General features: G+C 37.9%; 1 protein-coding gene across 1 annotated transcript in view; it reads right to left on the reverse strand.

Annotated features, from left to right (window-relative positions):
- Window positions 1-5,441: 5,441 nt before the first annotated feature.
- Window positions 5,442-18,757, reverse strand: part of atp6v0b (ATPase H+ transporting V0 subunit b) — a 34,051-nt gene continuing 20,735 nt past the window's right edge. Inside the window, exons 5-8 of the mRNA XM_072574428.1 lie at window positions 15,420-15,489; window positions 14,232-14,283; window positions 13,341-13,531; window positions 5,442-11,134 (exon numbers count right to left, since the gene is read on the reverse strand). Of these exons, the coding sequence (XP_072430529.1) occupies window positions 11,108-11,134; window positions 13,341-13,531; window positions 14,232-14,283; window positions 15,420-15,489 (340 nt within the window). The 3' untranslated portion in view covers window positions 5,442-11,107. The remainder of the gene's footprint in view (window positions 11,135-13,340; window positions 13,532-14,231; window positions 14,284-15,419; window positions 15,490-18,757) is intronic.

Raw genomic sequence — 18,757 nt, forward strand, 5'->3', positions numbered from 1 at the left:
TTGAAGCAAAGATTGCATTTGTCTAAACCAAAATAACAAAACTGCTATATTTGGAAAGAAGTAAATTAGCATCAGTGACGAGGTGTTGTTTCAAAGAGTGATTCGGATATTTCACCATGAATAACTCAACTTTTAAAATCCTATTTCCTCGAGAATACAAATTCATTGCTCCTTGAAAGATTAATTCAATATTTAACCTCTTTTTCAAATGTACCTACTTTGCATACAACCAACTTTCTAAACATTTGTTTTGACATTAGTTCTCAATTCTCTACAATGCTGCTTGAAATTTTTGCATTATACAGGTTGAACAATGTTTGAGAATATACTTGTATTATTCATTTGAAGTTGCAACGTGAATTAGTGCCAACTCTAAATGGTATTGAATCAGAACCATCTATGCATTTTATATCGTGTAACCCAATTAACAAGATATAACTGCAATTGCTTAAAAGGGATAAAAGTGGAAGTTTTGAGAGAAATAAATATTAAAGTTCCAGTAGTCATGAACTGTTCTCTTCCATACCATCTATCAATTAATTACAAAGCAGCTTTGATAGAGACTTGAGAACAGATGTCAGTCCAAATAATCATCAGCGCACTCTTAAGTCCTTCAATTGAACCAGCCTCCACCACATTTCCAGGCAATGCATTCCATACCAAAACTGTATGCTGTAGAAAAATCTTTGTCTTGTCACCCTTGCCTCTTTTGCATTTAGAAATTAAATTTATATTTAAATCGACACCCCTTTGTTCATGTTCTTTTAATCTGCGGCAACAGCTTCTGGACCAAGTACTGGCACATGGGACTGGATTAGTTTAAGATACCTAGTCAGCATGGACGAGTTGGACCAAAGGGTCTGTTTCCACACTGTATATCTCTGACTTTGATTCTTTTGGTTTACGTTTAGAAAGAAGAGAAACACTTTCTGGTTTGAATTTCATTTTTCTAATTGTCTTGCTCTTAAAAGGTATATTCGTTGAGTTTATAATGTGAATAATCATTTTGCCAGCATTTGTTGTTAACTTTCTGGGTACATGAAAAGAAAAAAAAAAAGAAGACAAATCTAGGTCCCCTACAGTCAGAAACTGGGAAGTTTATTATAGGGAGCAAAGAAATGGCTGAACAACTAATGTGTACCTTAATTCGGTGTTCACAACTGAGGACAAATTACATACCAGAAATGTTGATGATTGTGGAGCTCGTGAGAGAGTAGAACTAAAGAAATATCAGTACTGGTAGAAAAGTAATGTGGGGAAATTGATGGATTTGAAGGTCGATACATCCTCAAGGCCTGATATGTTTGCATCCCAGAAAAATTAAGTGCTGCCAGAAATAATAGATGCATTGGTGGTCTTCCATGATTTTATAGACTCTAGAACAATTCCTTACAGATTGGAGGGCTGATAACATAAGCCTAAAATTTAAAAAAGGAGGTAGAGAGAAAACTGGGAATTATACACCGGTCAGGCTGATGTCAGTTCTGGAAAAACATTAGCGTACATCATAAAAGCTTTAAATAGTAGAGCACTCAGAAAAATGACAGGATTGAATAGGGTCAGCACTGATTTATGAAGGGGAAATTACAATTGATAGATGTACTGGAAATAATTAAGGATGTAACTATTGGAAATGATGAATGGGAGCCAGTTGAAATTTATTTGAACTTTGTTGAAATCAAAGTGTATGGGGGTTGCGTAGTATATCAAGATAGATAGAAAATTGTTGGAAGATAGGAAATAAACTAGGAATAAAAGGGTCTTTTTCCAAATAGCAGGTTGTGACTAGTCGGGTACCATAGGAATCAATGCTTGGATCTAGCTATTAACAATATGTATTTAATGATTTATAACAGACACGGTGGCGCAGTGGTTAGCACGCTGCCTCACAGGGCCAAAGACCTGGGTTCAACTCCCACCTTGGGCAACTGTGTGGAGTTTGCACATTCTCCTCATGTCTGCTTGGGTTTCTTCTGGGTGCTCCGGTTTCCTCCCACAGTCCAAAGATGTGCACGTTAGGTGAATTGGTCATGCTAAATTGCCCACAGAGTTAGGTGAAGGGGTAAATGTAGGGGAATGGGTCAGGGCAGGTTGCTCTTCAGAGGATCGGTGTGGATTGTTGGGCTGAAGGGCCTGCTTCCACACTAAGTAATCTATTCTAAATGTAATATCGCCAAACTTGCAGATGACACAAAGTGGCAGGAAGGATGCAAAGATGTTGCATTGTGATTTGGACAGACTGAGATAGTGGGCAAATGTAGAGGAGTTGCAGTATAAAACGGATAAATGTGAAGATATCCAATTTGCTAAAACAGGGAAGCGGGTGAAAATCTGAATGGCTACACATTGCAAATTCTCCACTTACAATGAGACCTGGGTGTCAGAGTCCGAGAGATGTACAGTATGGCAGCAAACCCTTCCTACAAATAGTCTATACTGTCCATTTGGCCCTCCCCTTTAAACCCTTCCTATTCATGTACCCACCTTTTCAAAGTTATAGTTGTCCCAGATTTCACTACTTCCTCTAGCAGCTCATTCTATACACTGAAAAAGTTGAACCTTTTAAAAGTCCCTTTTAAACCTCTCCCCTCACCCGAAGTCTATGCCATCTGGTTCTGGACTCCCACAACCCAGGAAAAAGACCTTATCTATTTATCCAAGCCATGCCCCTCATGATTTTATAAACCGCTAAGTTCACTCCTCAGGCTCCAGTGCTTCAGGGAAAACAGTCCCAGCCTATTCAACTTCTTCTCATAGATCAAACCCTGGCAACAGTCCTACCCATACCAGTTGTTGAAGGTAAGCGCACAGGTGCAACAAAAACAGCAGATTGCATGTTGGCCTTTATAAACAAGAGGATTCAAGCTCAGGAACAGGGATGGCTTACTGCTGTCGGACAGACACCTGCAATGAGACCTGGAATATTGAGTGCAGTTTTTAATTCTCCTTATCTGAGGAAGGATATTCTTGCTAAAGAAGAAGGAGTGCAGCAAACATTTTCCAAACTGAGCCCTGGGGTGGCAGGACTGACCTATGAGGAAAGGTTGAATCAGTTAGGATTATATCATTGAAGTTTAGAATTTATTTAAATTCTGAGATTACACAAGGTAGATGTAGAGTAGATGTTCCAATGGCAGGGTAGTCTAGAACCAGGAGTCAGTCGATGATGTAGTGTAAACTACTTCATTTCAGTCTTAAAGAGAATGCTTTGCAACCTGAGTGCAGTGAGCCAGAGGAATTTGCTAACAACAGAAAACAGTCAAGACCAAAATAATGTGATTTCAAGAAGCTGGATAACACTTAAAAGGGATCAGAGGATACCTGAGAAAAGCAGGAACAGGATATTGAGTTGGATGCTCAGCAATGATCGTAATGAATGACAGTGCAAGCTCAGACGCCAAATGATACTGTTTCTCTCAAACTCTATGCTTCTAACTATTAGAAAACAGACACCAAAAGATAAACGCACTTTGTATAATACACTTGATGTCTGAAAATGAGGCAGTTTTGTTCCATTGATAGACTGTAGGAAACTAGAATAGAAGTTAGGTGCTTGTTTGTGACCAGTGCAAATTCAATGGGCCAGATAGCTCTTTTTCTGTTCTTTAGACATCTACGACTCTGACTGTGGTGAAGCAGAACTCCAGTCTGTACCTTGAGAAATGGGATAATTTAATATGCTTTGCAGAGACACCCAACACTTGCTCATTTCAAGCAAATAGTCTGCAACAGCTCAACAGCTTTTTCCAGCAGCTCAAAAGACAGCACTAAAATTAACCAAGTGTGTTGAAAAATTAGAAGACGTTATGGGGCCTTTATTAGCTCCCAAATATCTCAAAATTGGACATTTGCTTTGTATGTGTACATTAGAATTTTTAAAATTAATTTTTAATGCACATCTACAGAAGTTAATGACTGATTTAGAAACACATTAAACAACCCTAAAAGATGGGTTCTAAAATCAGGTAACTGTACTTAACAATAACCTCTTAGAAGGTTCTCAGACACCTTCATCCAGACAATCAATATCTTACACTTTCTGATGAGACTAGAATGCAAAACTATTGTAATAAGCTGCTTATAGAAATTGTCTCCAAGAAAAACCCCTTTCTAATTTAATTGGAAATTACACACAATTTACAAGATGTGTTCAGTGGTGTAGTAGTGTTCCTACCTTTGAGCCAGAAGCTTGGGTTCAAGTCCCACTTGCTCCCAAAGTGTGTCATTATATCTCTAAGAGGCTGACAGAAAATACCTGTGTATGTATGACCTTCCACAATCTATGGAATGGGTTATGTACAGTTAAAAGCAAAATACTACAGAAACTGAAAATGTGAAATCATAGTTGAGAAACTCAGCCAGCTTGACAGCATGTGGACAGAGAAACACAGAATTAGTGAAGTATGACTTTATCTACTGCAATGCAAGCCTTTGTCTAGACAGTAACTGCATCTCCTTGCCAGGAGACCTGGCAATATGATTCCCATATAATATTGAACCCAATTGCCTTTTTAATTTTACAATTTTGTAATAGCAGTCAAGCTACAAAGAAAAGCCTTTGGCTTGAAAAAAAGCAACCTATATTGTTCGCTGTAAGTTACAATTCAGGAAAACTTCCTCAGGAAGATTTTGCAAGAGAATTTTAAAGAGAATAAGCTGCCAACAATCCCTCAATTACTGGCTGGCTTACCAATCCAAGCCCACAAAGGAATTCCAAGCTGCACATTCAGATTCCATTTTAAAGCAAAAACACTTGAACTGGTATCCTTTGGTTATTTTTGTATTTGTTACTAATTAAATGTTATCAAATCATATCAATTGATATTAGTAACTGCATACCCCATATCTAGAATGTATAACATAAACCATACTTATACTTTAACTCCGATTAGTAAAACCCTCCAAATGGATGAAGAGAAAATACACACCCACTATTTTATTGAAAAAAAAGAAATTAAATAAATTAAATTTCTTAAAGACAGGTGGTGAGAAGAGGTAGATAAATACTTGTAGTATCAGGGCATGAAGTTAAATTTGAAGATCTTGGACTTCAAAATTATATCAAGATACCAGCTTTCAGAAAACTAAAAATCTGACATAATTATTGTATAAAATTAAAGATAGTTACATTTCTGGAAGAGTGATTCCAAAATGATTTAAGTTGAGAGTTGGATAAGGAAAACAAGTACAAATTGAAAAAAAAAACAGGTATTCTTCACAGTGAATAATGTGTAATAGATTTCCCTGTAGGGTAGCAGCAATGTCAAACCTTAAATATTTGAGGAACAATTGGATGCTGCGATACAGAGAAGATTCAGGAAGTTTCAGGATAGATTAATTTTAAATAGGCAAAAAGCTATTTTCATTTATTCTGCAAAACACCAAACCTTCTCAGCTATCCCGTCACTCTTTAGCACTCAATGAGAAACAGCAAATGGAGGTACCAATTAACAAGACCGATTTTAATTTGAAAACTTTGAAACAAACAACTAGTCATCTCAAAAAACAAAATTAAACTACAGCAGTTTTGTTTCTCCACAATTTAATTTGTTTCAGACATTTTGCAAGTTGAACCCTGTACAGTGCCGACATAGAATACATTCCCAAATGGCATTCTACAAAGTTTATCACTTGCACATTTCAACATAATCACAGAACATTTGGAATAATTCGTATCATCCACCATGAAGAAATCAGATAGTGATTTTCTGGCTATTTTTACACAAAGTACAGTTATAATTCCTTGATTGGAGATGAACATTTCATACAAGAATCTGCAAGAACATGTACATTACAAAGGATATAAGAAAGGCTCATGATCGATTTAAAATCTTCTGCTGCAAATCTGCAGGAACTATTCAGGCAGATTTACTATCAAATAGATGCAAGGGGCTGGTTACTATATTTAGTTCAGTAGGATTTACCAGAATGCAGTAGGTTGCTCCATTTAATCCACTCTTATTTGCCTGCTAAACTAGAGCATTATATACAGATAATTATTCAATTAAAAACTGCAATTTAACTTGTAACATCATTCTCTTTACATATGGTTATAGGAAGACAGATCTCCAAGACTCAAACTACTGTTGAACATAGCTAACCAGGTTTACCAAGACAGCATTTTTATTTGCTTTGAAAATATTCTACAATTGCGTGCTTGAACAATCACAAAAACTCACTCTAGCTTTATACATCATTGTTACTTAAAAGCTACTTTGCTCCATCTTTTTATTATAGGTGATATAATCCATTGCACCTTGGGATCTGTTGAACTGTTCATAAAGAATCCCAGATGAAAATAATTCAATGAGAATCTATTTGATTAATAACAAAAATTCCACAAATCTGTTTGAGTGCTTGCTCCAAAATGCAAATGGACTTACATGCCAGAGAGGGTTGGAGCAAGAAAGAGGAGGGAGAGACCCAACCAAAGTCCTTTGTTTTAGAAGTTTGCACTGAATTATAACTATTTTGCCCCCCTCATCCTAGTGTTTTAGATCTAAAATAAGAGTTTACATACAATGCATCCCAAGTTTCGCATCATGGCAGGTGGAGATTAATGTAATGGTCTCCATTATAAACCATTTAAAGATTTTCAAATAGTCATGGTTTACATTTCCAATTCATGCCTGGTTTAAAAAGTATAGAAAAAAATGCAGAGTTCCTTGAACAAATCCTGCTGCTGGCTAACGTTTTTATAGTCAGTCATTTCATCAAAAGGTGTCAAATCAAATGCAAGAAGCAAAGTAGTTGCAATCTTTACAGTACAGTACCACTTATGATGCAGGTATCTAATCTCAGATGTTATTGTCCAAAATAAATTTGAAATCAGATTCAGGTATAATTACTATTTCAATTTGGCTTCATAAATTATTTTTCCACATCCCATTCAAAAAATAAATTCAAATATACTTGAAAAATAAATACTTTAACTATCATTTGCGATTTGAACATCTGTACTATTACAAAGGGCAGTTTCAAACTGTTGCATCCATTTGCAAATATTCTGTCTCATCTTCAACTTCATGTGTCCAGCTAGTAGCAAAGTTAGTTCTCAAGTTTAGGGCTAACTGGAAATTATCAAAATATAAATTTCCAAGACAACTGTAAAATTATTTCACAAATTTAAGCACAAATCCATAAACAGAAAAAGTGCCCCCTAAACTGGGCTGCATCACATAACCATCACAAAATTAAGAAAAACATTTGAAAGTTACATTTGAAAACAGACATGCAAAACTGAATTTCTAGAGGGACCAGGGAAAAACTTTAAAGGATCAGAAAATGTCTTAAAATAAACAGATCTATAAATGGGTCAACAAAAATGCCACAATGTTAAGTAATAAAAACTTTAGCTTGATTTGATTTAACTGATTTTTGTCTATCATTTTATGGCTCAAAGACCATCATGTGTACTTGAACACAGATGAAAAGGCAGCATAACACAAAGCATTTAAGTAGTACATTTTGTACAAGGTGGCAGATGATCATATATAATTAAGAATTCAAGGCAGATAATAAAGAATGAAGCTAATTATCAATATCTATCCAAGAAAGCAGTGCAATACCTTTCTTCTGCTTGCACCTACTAGCAGATGTGCATTAATGCGTATATACACCTATTCAAAATCAGGTTTTGAACTGAAGGAAGACAATGGCATAAAAGTATTTGAAACAAATCTCTACAACATAATACCAAAATAGTAAAAACTATGGTATGTTTCAGTTTACCGAAAATATACACCATAACAGAATATCAGGTAAATGCACCAGTTACATTATGGATCTGTCTCAGGAGTGGATAAACCAAGCACTCATATACTTTGAATTTTGTCATCATCAACAGCAAAATCACAGCCTTGACCTTAAAGGAAGCTCCCTCTCAGAGGCAGCAATATCTGTGGTGCCGATTTCCCTTTCCTGGCTTGAATTTTGTATTCAAGGTATTTTCAGGCATCCAGCAGTCAGGTCAAGGATAAGAAACCATATTCAAGTATTCTCAGACCACAGTGCATTAATCATGCTTCACTTTTAATTACAGTTTACAGAAGCTGAAATAAATATTTGGGACATATAGGCCAGAGGTAGAACCTGAATTTTTGTTTTGAAAAACTAGTGTTGAATCTTTACAGTGGAGAGGTCTGAGATTCCACAAAGTTATTCCACAGGTTTTGCAGCAGTAATTATGCATTGACCACACCACTAAAAAGAAACCCAGTTACACCTCATCCAAAAACAATTTGCATTTTCAATGGTTCACTGTCTGTAAATCAGTTCACTGACAAATTCCCTTATCAACATTTTCCTACTTCCTTGTAACTGCAACATCTTCCTTTTCAGTGAACAGATCAATTCTTTTCAATGTTTTCATTGAATTACACGATATTGCAAACATTTCAACTTAATCTGTGAAAATTATTTTTGACTTATCACTTTTAACAGTAAACTCTTTAAACTCAGTAAATTTGCCCTCTTGCTCTTAAGTGGGAGCAGTTTCTCCCATTTACCTTCATGATTTTGAATACCTCTACCTTGTCCCAGTGTTTGCTAACTAGGGAAACAATCCTAACTTCAATTTATCGTCACAACTGAAACTGCTCACTCCTAGAACCACACTCCTGAATCATTTCTGTACTTGCTTCAACATGTTCACAATCTTCCAAAGTGCAGCAACTTAAACAGGATGAAATACTGCAAGTTATAGTTAAGTGAAAAGTAAATCCTATGGAGAAATGTAGAATCATAGACATCAATCTCTGGATTTCCTGTTATGCTGCACATGTACCGACTCCAGAATTGTTGAGAATTTCAGAGAAATGATAGCTGTGAGCATTGACAGTTTCAGAGTCATTAGTACCTCAAAGTCTGGACCACTGCGCATAAACAAATAGTTTAAGAAAATTCCTACTTTCAACACAGTATCAGTTTTGGGGGATTAGAACATTGTTTCCAATGTGCCCGCCCCCCACCCCCCCCAAATAAGTGGAGTACTGATCAGATGTTTAAGTGTCAGATAAAATTGGAAACAGGGATAATATGTCCTAAACATTTTGATTTTAAATAATTTACTTCAGGTGTCAAATCATTCTCAAACTTGGGGGGACAAAAAAATTCAGCTCCTTGGTTAAGCAACAGTTACATCTTAAAAATTCTCACCATGGTTTTCAAATCTCTCCACTGTTTCACCTCGTTCTCGAATCACCTCAAGCCCTACAAACACCCGAGATAGCTGAAGTCCTCCAATTCTGTAGGAGCAAATTGTTGCACATGCTGGAATCCGTACTGAAAACAATAAATGCTGGAGATCATAGTGGGTCACGAAGAGTCATCTAGACTCAAAATGTTACCGTGCTCTCTCTCCATAATGCTGCCTGACACGCTGTGATCTCTAGTGTTTGTTGTTTTGTCTCCTCCCACTCTGACCTCTCTGGCATCCCTGATTTTAGCCGATCCACACAGGCAGTCATGCCTCTGCTACTAGTTCCCTTCATCCTGCCACGTTTCTCTTTCTTTCAGAAGTTCTTAAAACTCACTTGACTGGGCTTTTTAATCATCCGTCCTAGTATCTTGTGGGAAAATGCCAAATTTAATTTGATAACTCTACTGAGTGTGTCACAAGATTTTTCCCTCTACAATACAGGAAAGATATAAGTGTTAAGTTGTTCAAACTTAATTGGCAAAGAGACTTAACACGTTCTTGCAGTTAAATTTAAAAAAGTAAGCATAATATGCAATTATAATGGGCACAAAACTTTTATCCATTAAGGTGGAAGGGCAACATTCATGAGGAAATTTTCAGATTAAACTTCCACTCAGCAGCAGAGAGTGTCATGTTGGTTACAAGAACAGTTCATAAGGGAGCATTTCACACTCAACCAGAACCATCACTTGCCTCCATTAGTCATGATCATTCCGCATAAGTTCACAAATTCGTTACTCGCAAAAGGAGGCAGATCAACTGATTAGCACAAGTTAGATGGAGTTAACTTTTTTAAATATTATATCTTCATTACTGCTTAAAAAATACTCCAGTGATAACAAAAACAAAATATGGTGGATGTTGGGAATATGAAATAAATAACAAAGTGCTGGAGAAACTCAGGTCCTATAGGACTTAAAACATTAACGGTTTCTCTCTCCATAGATACTGCCAGACCTTTTCAGTTTCTCCACCCCTTTCTTTTCCCCCTTTGCAGTTACAGCCTGTTTATATTTCCTGATTTAGCCAAAGCGGATTCAGTGTGAAGAGACCTAAACACTGTTGTACAATTATATATACACATATACATACACACTTTTACTGCCCTAGTCACTGAAATGATACTTTGTCTCAGTAATCCAATACTCTGATTCAATTGGTATGGTTGAAAGCATTAATCCAACTCGGATACAAATATGAATAGGCAGGCAAATGAAAACAGACCAGCACAAAATTTAATAAAAATTGGTTTCTCTTAAAAGTATAGTGGGGAAAGCAGCAGCAGGATGGGTGCAGAAAGTGAATGCGTGATGCAAACCCACAAATAAACATGTACTTTATTTTTTCTGGTTATCATTGCGGTATAACACTCAAGTTGCTCCATTACATTTACAAGAAACATATAACATACAAAGGTGCAACTTAGGTACACAAATTGATGGGAAGTGAGTTTTGTATAACTCATCCATTGCAGATTTGATGACTGGAAACCACAGAACTCGAATGCAAATCTATCAGATGGTTCTTTATCATAGTCACAGTTCAACACAGGTGTTTTCAGCTGCTGTCTTGTACAAGGCCATAAGAAATAAATCTCTCTATTTATAAGAGACAGCAAGAGTAGTCTTCAACATTCTGTCTCATTATTCCACCCCATTTAGAATCTGAAATGGGTTACACATTTGCATGTTAAACAGAATACAGACTAAACTACGGAATACTGCTGGACAGCACCTGGCCCATTTTGCAGAACTGATCAGGAATCACTTCAGACTGTGTCACAATCACGCCTCAGCAAATGATGGGTTAAAAACCACATACGTTGGAAAAATGTACACTTAAATAAATTATATACAGCAAATCTTGGTCTCATTGCCAGAATTCGGATTTTCAATGTCTTCATGATGGCTAATCTCCCATTTTCACTTTAGATGTCTGTTACAAAAAAAAGTAATTAATTCTATTTTACAGCAATAACTGAGTGCATAAGTAATTTATAACTTTGCATAAATGAACAAATAGTATTATTAACTAAAAACAGATTATATATTCTTCCTTCTACATTTATAAAGCAATGGCAATTAGCATTCAAGGGTATAATTCCTTTTCAACCCTATATTCAACATTTTTCAAAACTGATAGGATATTAAGATTGAACCAAGAAGTGTCCGTGACATAACTCTGCACATTCTATTCACATAAAAACAAAGCCGCAATGATAATAGATAATGATTTTAAGAAGCAAACATCTGTGTTTTACAGAACTGTCAGCAAAACAATGAATGTTTTCCTGAAATAAAAATTGTGATCCAAAGTTTTGGTGAAAGAGCTAGCTTTTAAAAGCTGAGGGGTGGAGAAGCAGAGAAATTTGAGAACATTGTAAACACAGAGGGCAAACATGGCTGATAAATCGCAGGATTAAAAAGGTCTGAATGAGAAGAATGGAAACTTCTACGGTGGTGACAGAGCTGGAGAAGTTTGCGGATTTATGGAATAGCAAGACTTTGAAGGGGGCTGATCACAATGAGATTTTTTAAAAAGAGTGAGCGGAAGACAATGTAAGTTGGCAAGGACAGGAACAATGGTCAAGAAAAATTGGCATGATAGGATTAGGCTGGCTAAAAGAGTTTATAGGCTATTAGAACTTCAACATTTCAAGGCAACTTGAAATGGGTTTCAGTCGCAATTAGACAAATGGAGGGGTGAAAATCTATTGAGGAAGGATGTTTGGAACTTTGAGCAAGTTGTCGAGGATACCAAGCAGTTAGCTTCACTCAAACATGCCTCGTGAGACAGAAGTGCTAGCAGCAGTATGCACATTGTGGAGCCAAGGACAATACTTAGCTGGAGGAAATGTCAGTTCACCTAAGAAGCAGAGGCAGTGGAATGGGAGAGCTTGGCATCTCAGTGTATGTAGAAGCCACTGATAGTAACTGAAAAGTGATGAGAGCTCAAATGAGGTTGTTTGGGATTATAGTAAATTAGGCTGATCCTGCCATTATAATATGCAACAGAGCAGATCATACGGTCAGAGAGATATACAGCACGGAAACCGGCCCTAACTCGTTAATGCTATAAGACCATAAGACATAGGAGTGCAAGTAAGGCCATTCGGCCCATCGAGTCCACTCCGCCATTCGATCATGGCTGCTAGGCACTTCAACTCCACTTACCCGCATTCTCCCCATAGCCCTTAATTCCCCGAGACTACAAGAATCTATCAATCTCTGCCTTGAAGACATTTAGCGTCCCGGCCTCCACTGTACTCTGCGGCAATGAATTCCACAGGCCCACCACTCTGGCTGAAGAAATGTCTCTGCATTTCTGTTCTGAATTTACCCCCTCTAATTCTAAGGCTGTGTCCACGGGTCCTAGTCTCCTCACCTAACGGAAACAATTTCCTAGCGTCCACCCTTTCCAAGCCATGTATTATCTTGTACGTCTCTATTAAGTCTCCCCTTAATCTTCTGAACTCCAATGAATACAATCCCAAGATCCTCAGCCGTTCCTCATATGTTAGGCCTACCATTCCAGGGATCATCCGTGTGAATCTCCGCTGGACACGTTCCAGTGCCAGTATGTCCTTCCTGAGGTGTGGGGACCAAAACTGGACACAGTACTCCAAATGGGGCCTAACCAGAGCTTTATAAAGTCTCAGTAGCACAATGGTGTTTTTATATTCGAACCCTCTTGAGATAAGTGACAACATCGCATTCGCTTTCTTAATCACAGACTCAACCTGCATGTTGACCTTTAGAGAATCCTCGACTAGCACTCCCAGATCCCTTTGTACTTTGAGCAAGTTGTCCAGGTTTCCTAAACTGAGCTGATCCTATGTGCTTCCATTTGATGCTTATCCCTTTAAACCCTTCCTATCCACATCCCTGTCCAAAAGACTTTTGAATTTTGTAACTATTCCCACCTCTACCACTTCCTCTGGCAGCTTGTTCTATATATGTATCACTGTGTGAAAACGTTGCCCCTCAGGCTCCTTTAAATCTTTCCTCTCTCATATTAAAATTATGTTCTCTAGTTTTGGACACCTCTGTCCTGGTTCAGAAACTAGATCATTTCAGTAGTAAGCACAATCCAAACTCCAGATTTCCAATCACCTCTTCTGAAACTCAGCAAGTCATCTTACCTGTAGGATGGCCACAATGACTCCAAACAATCCAATGGCACTGCCGAAAATTTCAACAATCAGGATTTTAACAAACAGGCTGGCATTCTGGGCATCAGCCAAAGCAGCACCACTACCCACAATGCCAACGCAGATACCACAAAACAGATTAGAAAATCCAACAGTCAGGCCAGCACCAAACATGGAGAACCCTACAAATGAAAACAAAGAATTGAGAAATCTACTAATTGGAAACCAAATCAATTCAGTTTTACCCATCACTTATTCAGTGATAGCAACAATGTAATCGCAAACAGCTCAAAGGTTTCCTCTCAGTTTCACTGCTCACATGTCTAGAAGCAGTGAAGAAAGAGGAAGAGAACAGACTCAAAGGAATGGTCCATTCTTGTTCTTATTCTTCCCTCCCCTAAAACTACAAGTCAATTACAATCTCCCCTCTCACTCCCCCAAGATTGAATTCTGGTTAACAACACAGCCAATAAAAGGAGATTTATTTGAAGGAAAGACAACATGCTGATTTAGTCAGGGTGACCATTATGAAAAGCCATCCCGAGAGTGTTAAATGTATAATGTTCTAACAGTACTAAGATATTAATTATGCAGTGAAGCATTACGAACAGTTATTCAATGGTTTGAATACATTTTCTCTGAACTGCATCTTTTATTTTAGTTGGACAAAGTCTGTACATACCAAAGAGCTGAAAAACTCACATCAAGAGTGGGCACAGACCAGTTCAGTGGTAAGAAACAGAGATGACACTATTTATACAGCCTTCTTGCCAAAACTGGAGCAATTAGTAATGGTTCCTGGTAAAAACACCCCTGCCTACAGATTACCATTTCAAATATAATGCATACAAAGGACTAAGGTACAACAGAAACAAAACCTACCTGCTTGATAATTCCTGGCTCCAATTGTCTGAGGAGTGGTGCCACTGAATGGCTGTGCAGAACAGAAAAAGCAAATTGTAGCAAAAATTGAATACTTGCAACCAGCTCCTAATCTTTCAAATTATTAATAAGAACAAAAGTCATGCATTTCTGGTAAAAGGCAGTTTTTGTTGGATTTAGGTAATCTTATTTATTTTGTTAACAAAGTCTTTTAACTACTCCTCAAAGCATTGTTTACACAATAAACAGAAATACTCAAATGGTGAAGAATTTGGGGGATACTTTTCTAAAAGGTGGCATTAGTTGCGACATGTAAACTGAGACATGGTTCCAGAAATAAGAAGTAACATTCTTATACCTAAGAAAACTAGTAAAGCACGTATAGGGCAACAAAATTCTCAAGTTAATTTGCTTGTTTCTCAATTTTAACTCACTAAACCATAGACTATTCTTCATCCAAAGTATAAAGTCAGGTAATTTGCCCCAAGATTCTGTTAATTTCAGTTAATCCAAATATGCACAAATGTGACTCAGGGAGACTTAAGGCAAATGTTTTCAAAATACAGATGAGGCATATGTTCAGAAACAAGGGAGCACATGTGACTCAGATTGGAGTAATATTGGCAAAAGTGAGGACTGCAGATGCTGGAAACCAGAGTTTAGATCAGTGTGGCGTTGGAAAAGCATAGCAGGTCAGGCAGCATCCGAGGATCAGGAAAATCGACGTTTCAGACAAAAGCATTTCATCAGGAATAGAGGCAGGAAGCATACATAGTGGAGGCCTTTGCCCGAAACATCGATTTTCCTGATCCTCGGATGCTGCCTGACCTGCTGTGCTTTTCCAGCACCACTCTGATTTGAACTTTAAGTAATATTGGGCCATCCTTGCCACATAATTACACAGGCAAAAACATATGACTTATATAAATCATTGAGAGCTTTCACCTCGAAGTATGTAGATAAGCAACACTGCCATTGCCTTGTAAAGCCAGTTTCTGTTCAATATTTGAGGGGACAGCAATGTAGAAACATTACTAATTGGCAAGTGTTATATGCAAATCAGAATTACTCATTGAATGATACAGCTTTAATCAAGATGGAGATGGTATACTGTATTTTTACAAAACGGATCAGGTCAGATTTTGACAAATGTATCTCAGGTAACACTAAGATTAAAATTTCACATACCTCTGCCATATTACTGATGACAATAGCCATGATAATCCCATAAATTGCAACAGCTTCACAGAAAATGATGCTGCAACACAAATGGTAAGAAGTCACTCCTGGTGAGGTGTATAGCAATGACAACCTGCTATGTTTATCATCTCCATTATTATGGCTACCCTAGTCACCATAAAACTTGCCAACCCTGATTTTCACAGATATTTAATTCTCTAAGCATTGCTTCTGGCATTCTCATTCCTTGTAGATTATTACATTCAGATTGTTCTCTTTTTCTTCCCCAAACGAAATTTTACCACCTCAGCTCGCAAAAATGTGCACATTTCCTGCAATATGAAACTTGGTTATTTGAGAGGTGCACAATATAAAAACTGACCATTTTGCCCCACCTGCTCAATGGTGATATCCATACATAAAGTTCTGAACTAGAGTGCAAGCATTTACCATATTAAAATCCTTCATAACTTTAAGAAACTCTGACTTAACTTTGTAGTTAGTTCTTCCAGAAATAGAATCTCTAGCCTGACCAATCTTTATTAAAGTTATTCCTGTTTAATTCTGGTTTCCTTTTTCAGTCTCTCAATATCCTTTTATTGTGACACTTAAATCAATATAGTGCAGAATATTCCAAATTTAATCTAACCATATGTAACATTACCTCTCTGATCTTGCCCCCCAAGTGAAGCCCAGTTGTTTGTTTATACTTTGTGGCCTCAACTTGTGTTATTAGTCTCTAGGAGACAAACAGAAATTGCTAGAGAAACTTAGCAAGCTGTAAAAGCATCAAAGGAGAGAAAGCAGAGTTAACATTTTGAATCCAGTGACCCATTTCAACATTCTGGAGGATCCTGCCAAACCAGAGTTTTTCCAGCAACTTCTATTTTTGTTTCATGTTTCCAGAATCTTCATTTAACTACCTTTAGTGATATCAATGCTTTTCTACCTTATTTAGTTCTTTATCTTCCATAATAATTTGAGAAAATGAAATGACCAAGATAAATCATTGTTCTAACATCTGAGAAAATATGCAAATTAGCACATTGAGAAGATTTGTAGCTCAGGTTGAGGTTCTGGATGTCGGTTTGTTCACTGAGTTGGAAGGTTCGTTTTCAGACGTTTCATCAACATAATAGGTCACATCTTCAATGCGCCTCGAATGAAGCAATGGTGGTGTAGCCCGCTTTCTGTTTGTGCGTTTGGGTTTCCTTCAGTTTGTGATGTCATTTCCTGTGGGGACATCATTTCTGAGATGTCGCAGTAGAGCGAAAAGCCAATGGGGAACTTCAAACCAATGTCTATGGGAAAACATATACGGACCAAATACTGCACAGAAACATTCATCCCAACAACCACAAATGAAGCTGCATCAGAACATTATTCCAACGAGTCACCACACACTGCAGCACAGAGGAACTACATAGAGCAGAGGAAAATCACCTACACAGTATTCAAAAAGAACGGGTACTCAATGAACACAGTCTGCCAATTCCTGAGTATCAAACCCAAACAAACAGACATAACATGTCCAGAAACCCTCGCCACTCTCCCCCACATCAAAGATATCTCAGAAATGACTGCCAGACTACTCAGACCCCTTGGTATCATGGTAACCCACAAACCCACCAACACACTAAAACAGCAGCTAATGAACTTGAAAGACCCTGTACAGACAACAAGCAAAACTAATGTCATGTACAAAATACTTTGCAAGAACTGTGACAAACACTACATTGGACAAACAGACAGAAAACTAACCACTAGAATACATGAACATCAACTAGTCACAAAACAACATGACCCTCTCACACCAATATCCTTACATACAGGTGAGGAAGGAAAACACATCCATCAGAGGACAAGCCAAACAGAGCACAAGAATTCCTAAAAGCATGGCATTCCAACCAGAACAAACACATTGACTTGGATCCCATTTATCACCCCCTGAGAAAAAGTATGGGAAATGACATCACCATAGGAAATGACATCACCAACCCAAGGAAACCAAAACACAACAAGAAAGCAGGCTACACCACCATTGCTTCGTTCGAGGCACACTGAAGACGTGACCTAGTATGTTGATGAAATGTCTGAAAACGAACCTTCCAGCTCAGTAAGCAAACCTACATCAAAAAAATATGCAAATATTTGCAGATTGTCACTAAACAAAAACTGACATTTGCTCAACAACTCGCAGGGAAAAGAATCTGCCACAACCATCTCGGAAGCTTTCATATTATTTGGACTGCATACAATTAGTCCACTGCACGAGGTCCATTCTTATTGCTCTTAGAATGACTCATTAAATAATTTAGTTGTTAATGCAACTAGGGAGGGACAAAACATATACTGGATTAGTGGTGCTGGAAGAGCACAGCAGTTCAGGCAGCATCCAACGAGCAGCGAAATCGACCTTTCGGGCAAAAGCCAGACAAAATATAGTCTTGCCAATATGCCCAGAATGTAACAAGCAATACTGGATTTAATAAATGAATAATGAGCTAGACTCAAATCAGTAACCTAATTGTTGGTGAATTTTTATCAAATAGAGTCACAGATGTACAGCATGGAAACAGACGCTTCGGTCCAACCCGTCCATGCCGACCAGATATCCTAACCCAATCTAGTCCCACCTGCCAGCATGCAGCCCATATCCCTCCAAACCTTTCCTATTCATATACCCATCCAAATGCCTCTTAAAATGTTGCAGTTGTACCAGCCTCCACCACATCCTCTGGCAGCTCATTCCATACACGTACCACCCTCTGCATGAAAAAGTTGCCCCTCAGGTCTATTTTATATCTTTCCCCTCTCACCCTAAACCTATGCCCTCTAGTTCTGGACTCCCCGACCCCAGGGAAAAGACTGTCTATTTATCCTATCCATGCCCCTCAATTTTGTAAACCTCTAATGTCACCCCTCAGTCTCCGATGCTCCAAGGAAAACAGCTCCAGCCTGTTCAGCCTTTCCCTGTAGCTCAGATCCTCCAACCCTGGCAACATCCTTGTAAACCTTTTCTGAATCCTTTCATGTTTCACAACATCTTTCCGATAGAAAGGAGACCAGAATTGCACGCAATATTCCAACAGTGGCCGAATCAATGTCCTGTACAGCCGCAACATGACCTCCCAATTCCTGTACTCAATACTCTGACCAATAAAGCAAAGCATACCAAACACCTCCTTCACTATCCTATCTACCTGCGACTCCACTTTCAAGGAGCTATGAACCTGCACTCCAAGGTCTCTTTGTTCAGAAACACTCCCTCAGACCTTACCATTAAGTGTATAGATCCTGCTAAGATTTGCTTTCCCAAAATGCAGCACCTCGCATTTATCTGAATT

This window comes from Chiloscyllium punctatum, chromosome 7, assembly GCF_047496795.1.
Source record: "Chiloscyllium punctatum isolate Juve2018m chromosome 7, sChiPun1.3, whole genome shotgun sequence".
NCBI classification, from domain to species: domain Eukaryota; kingdom Metazoa; phylum Chordata; class Chondrichthyes; order Orectolobiformes; family Hemiscylliidae; genus Chiloscyllium; species Chiloscyllium punctatum.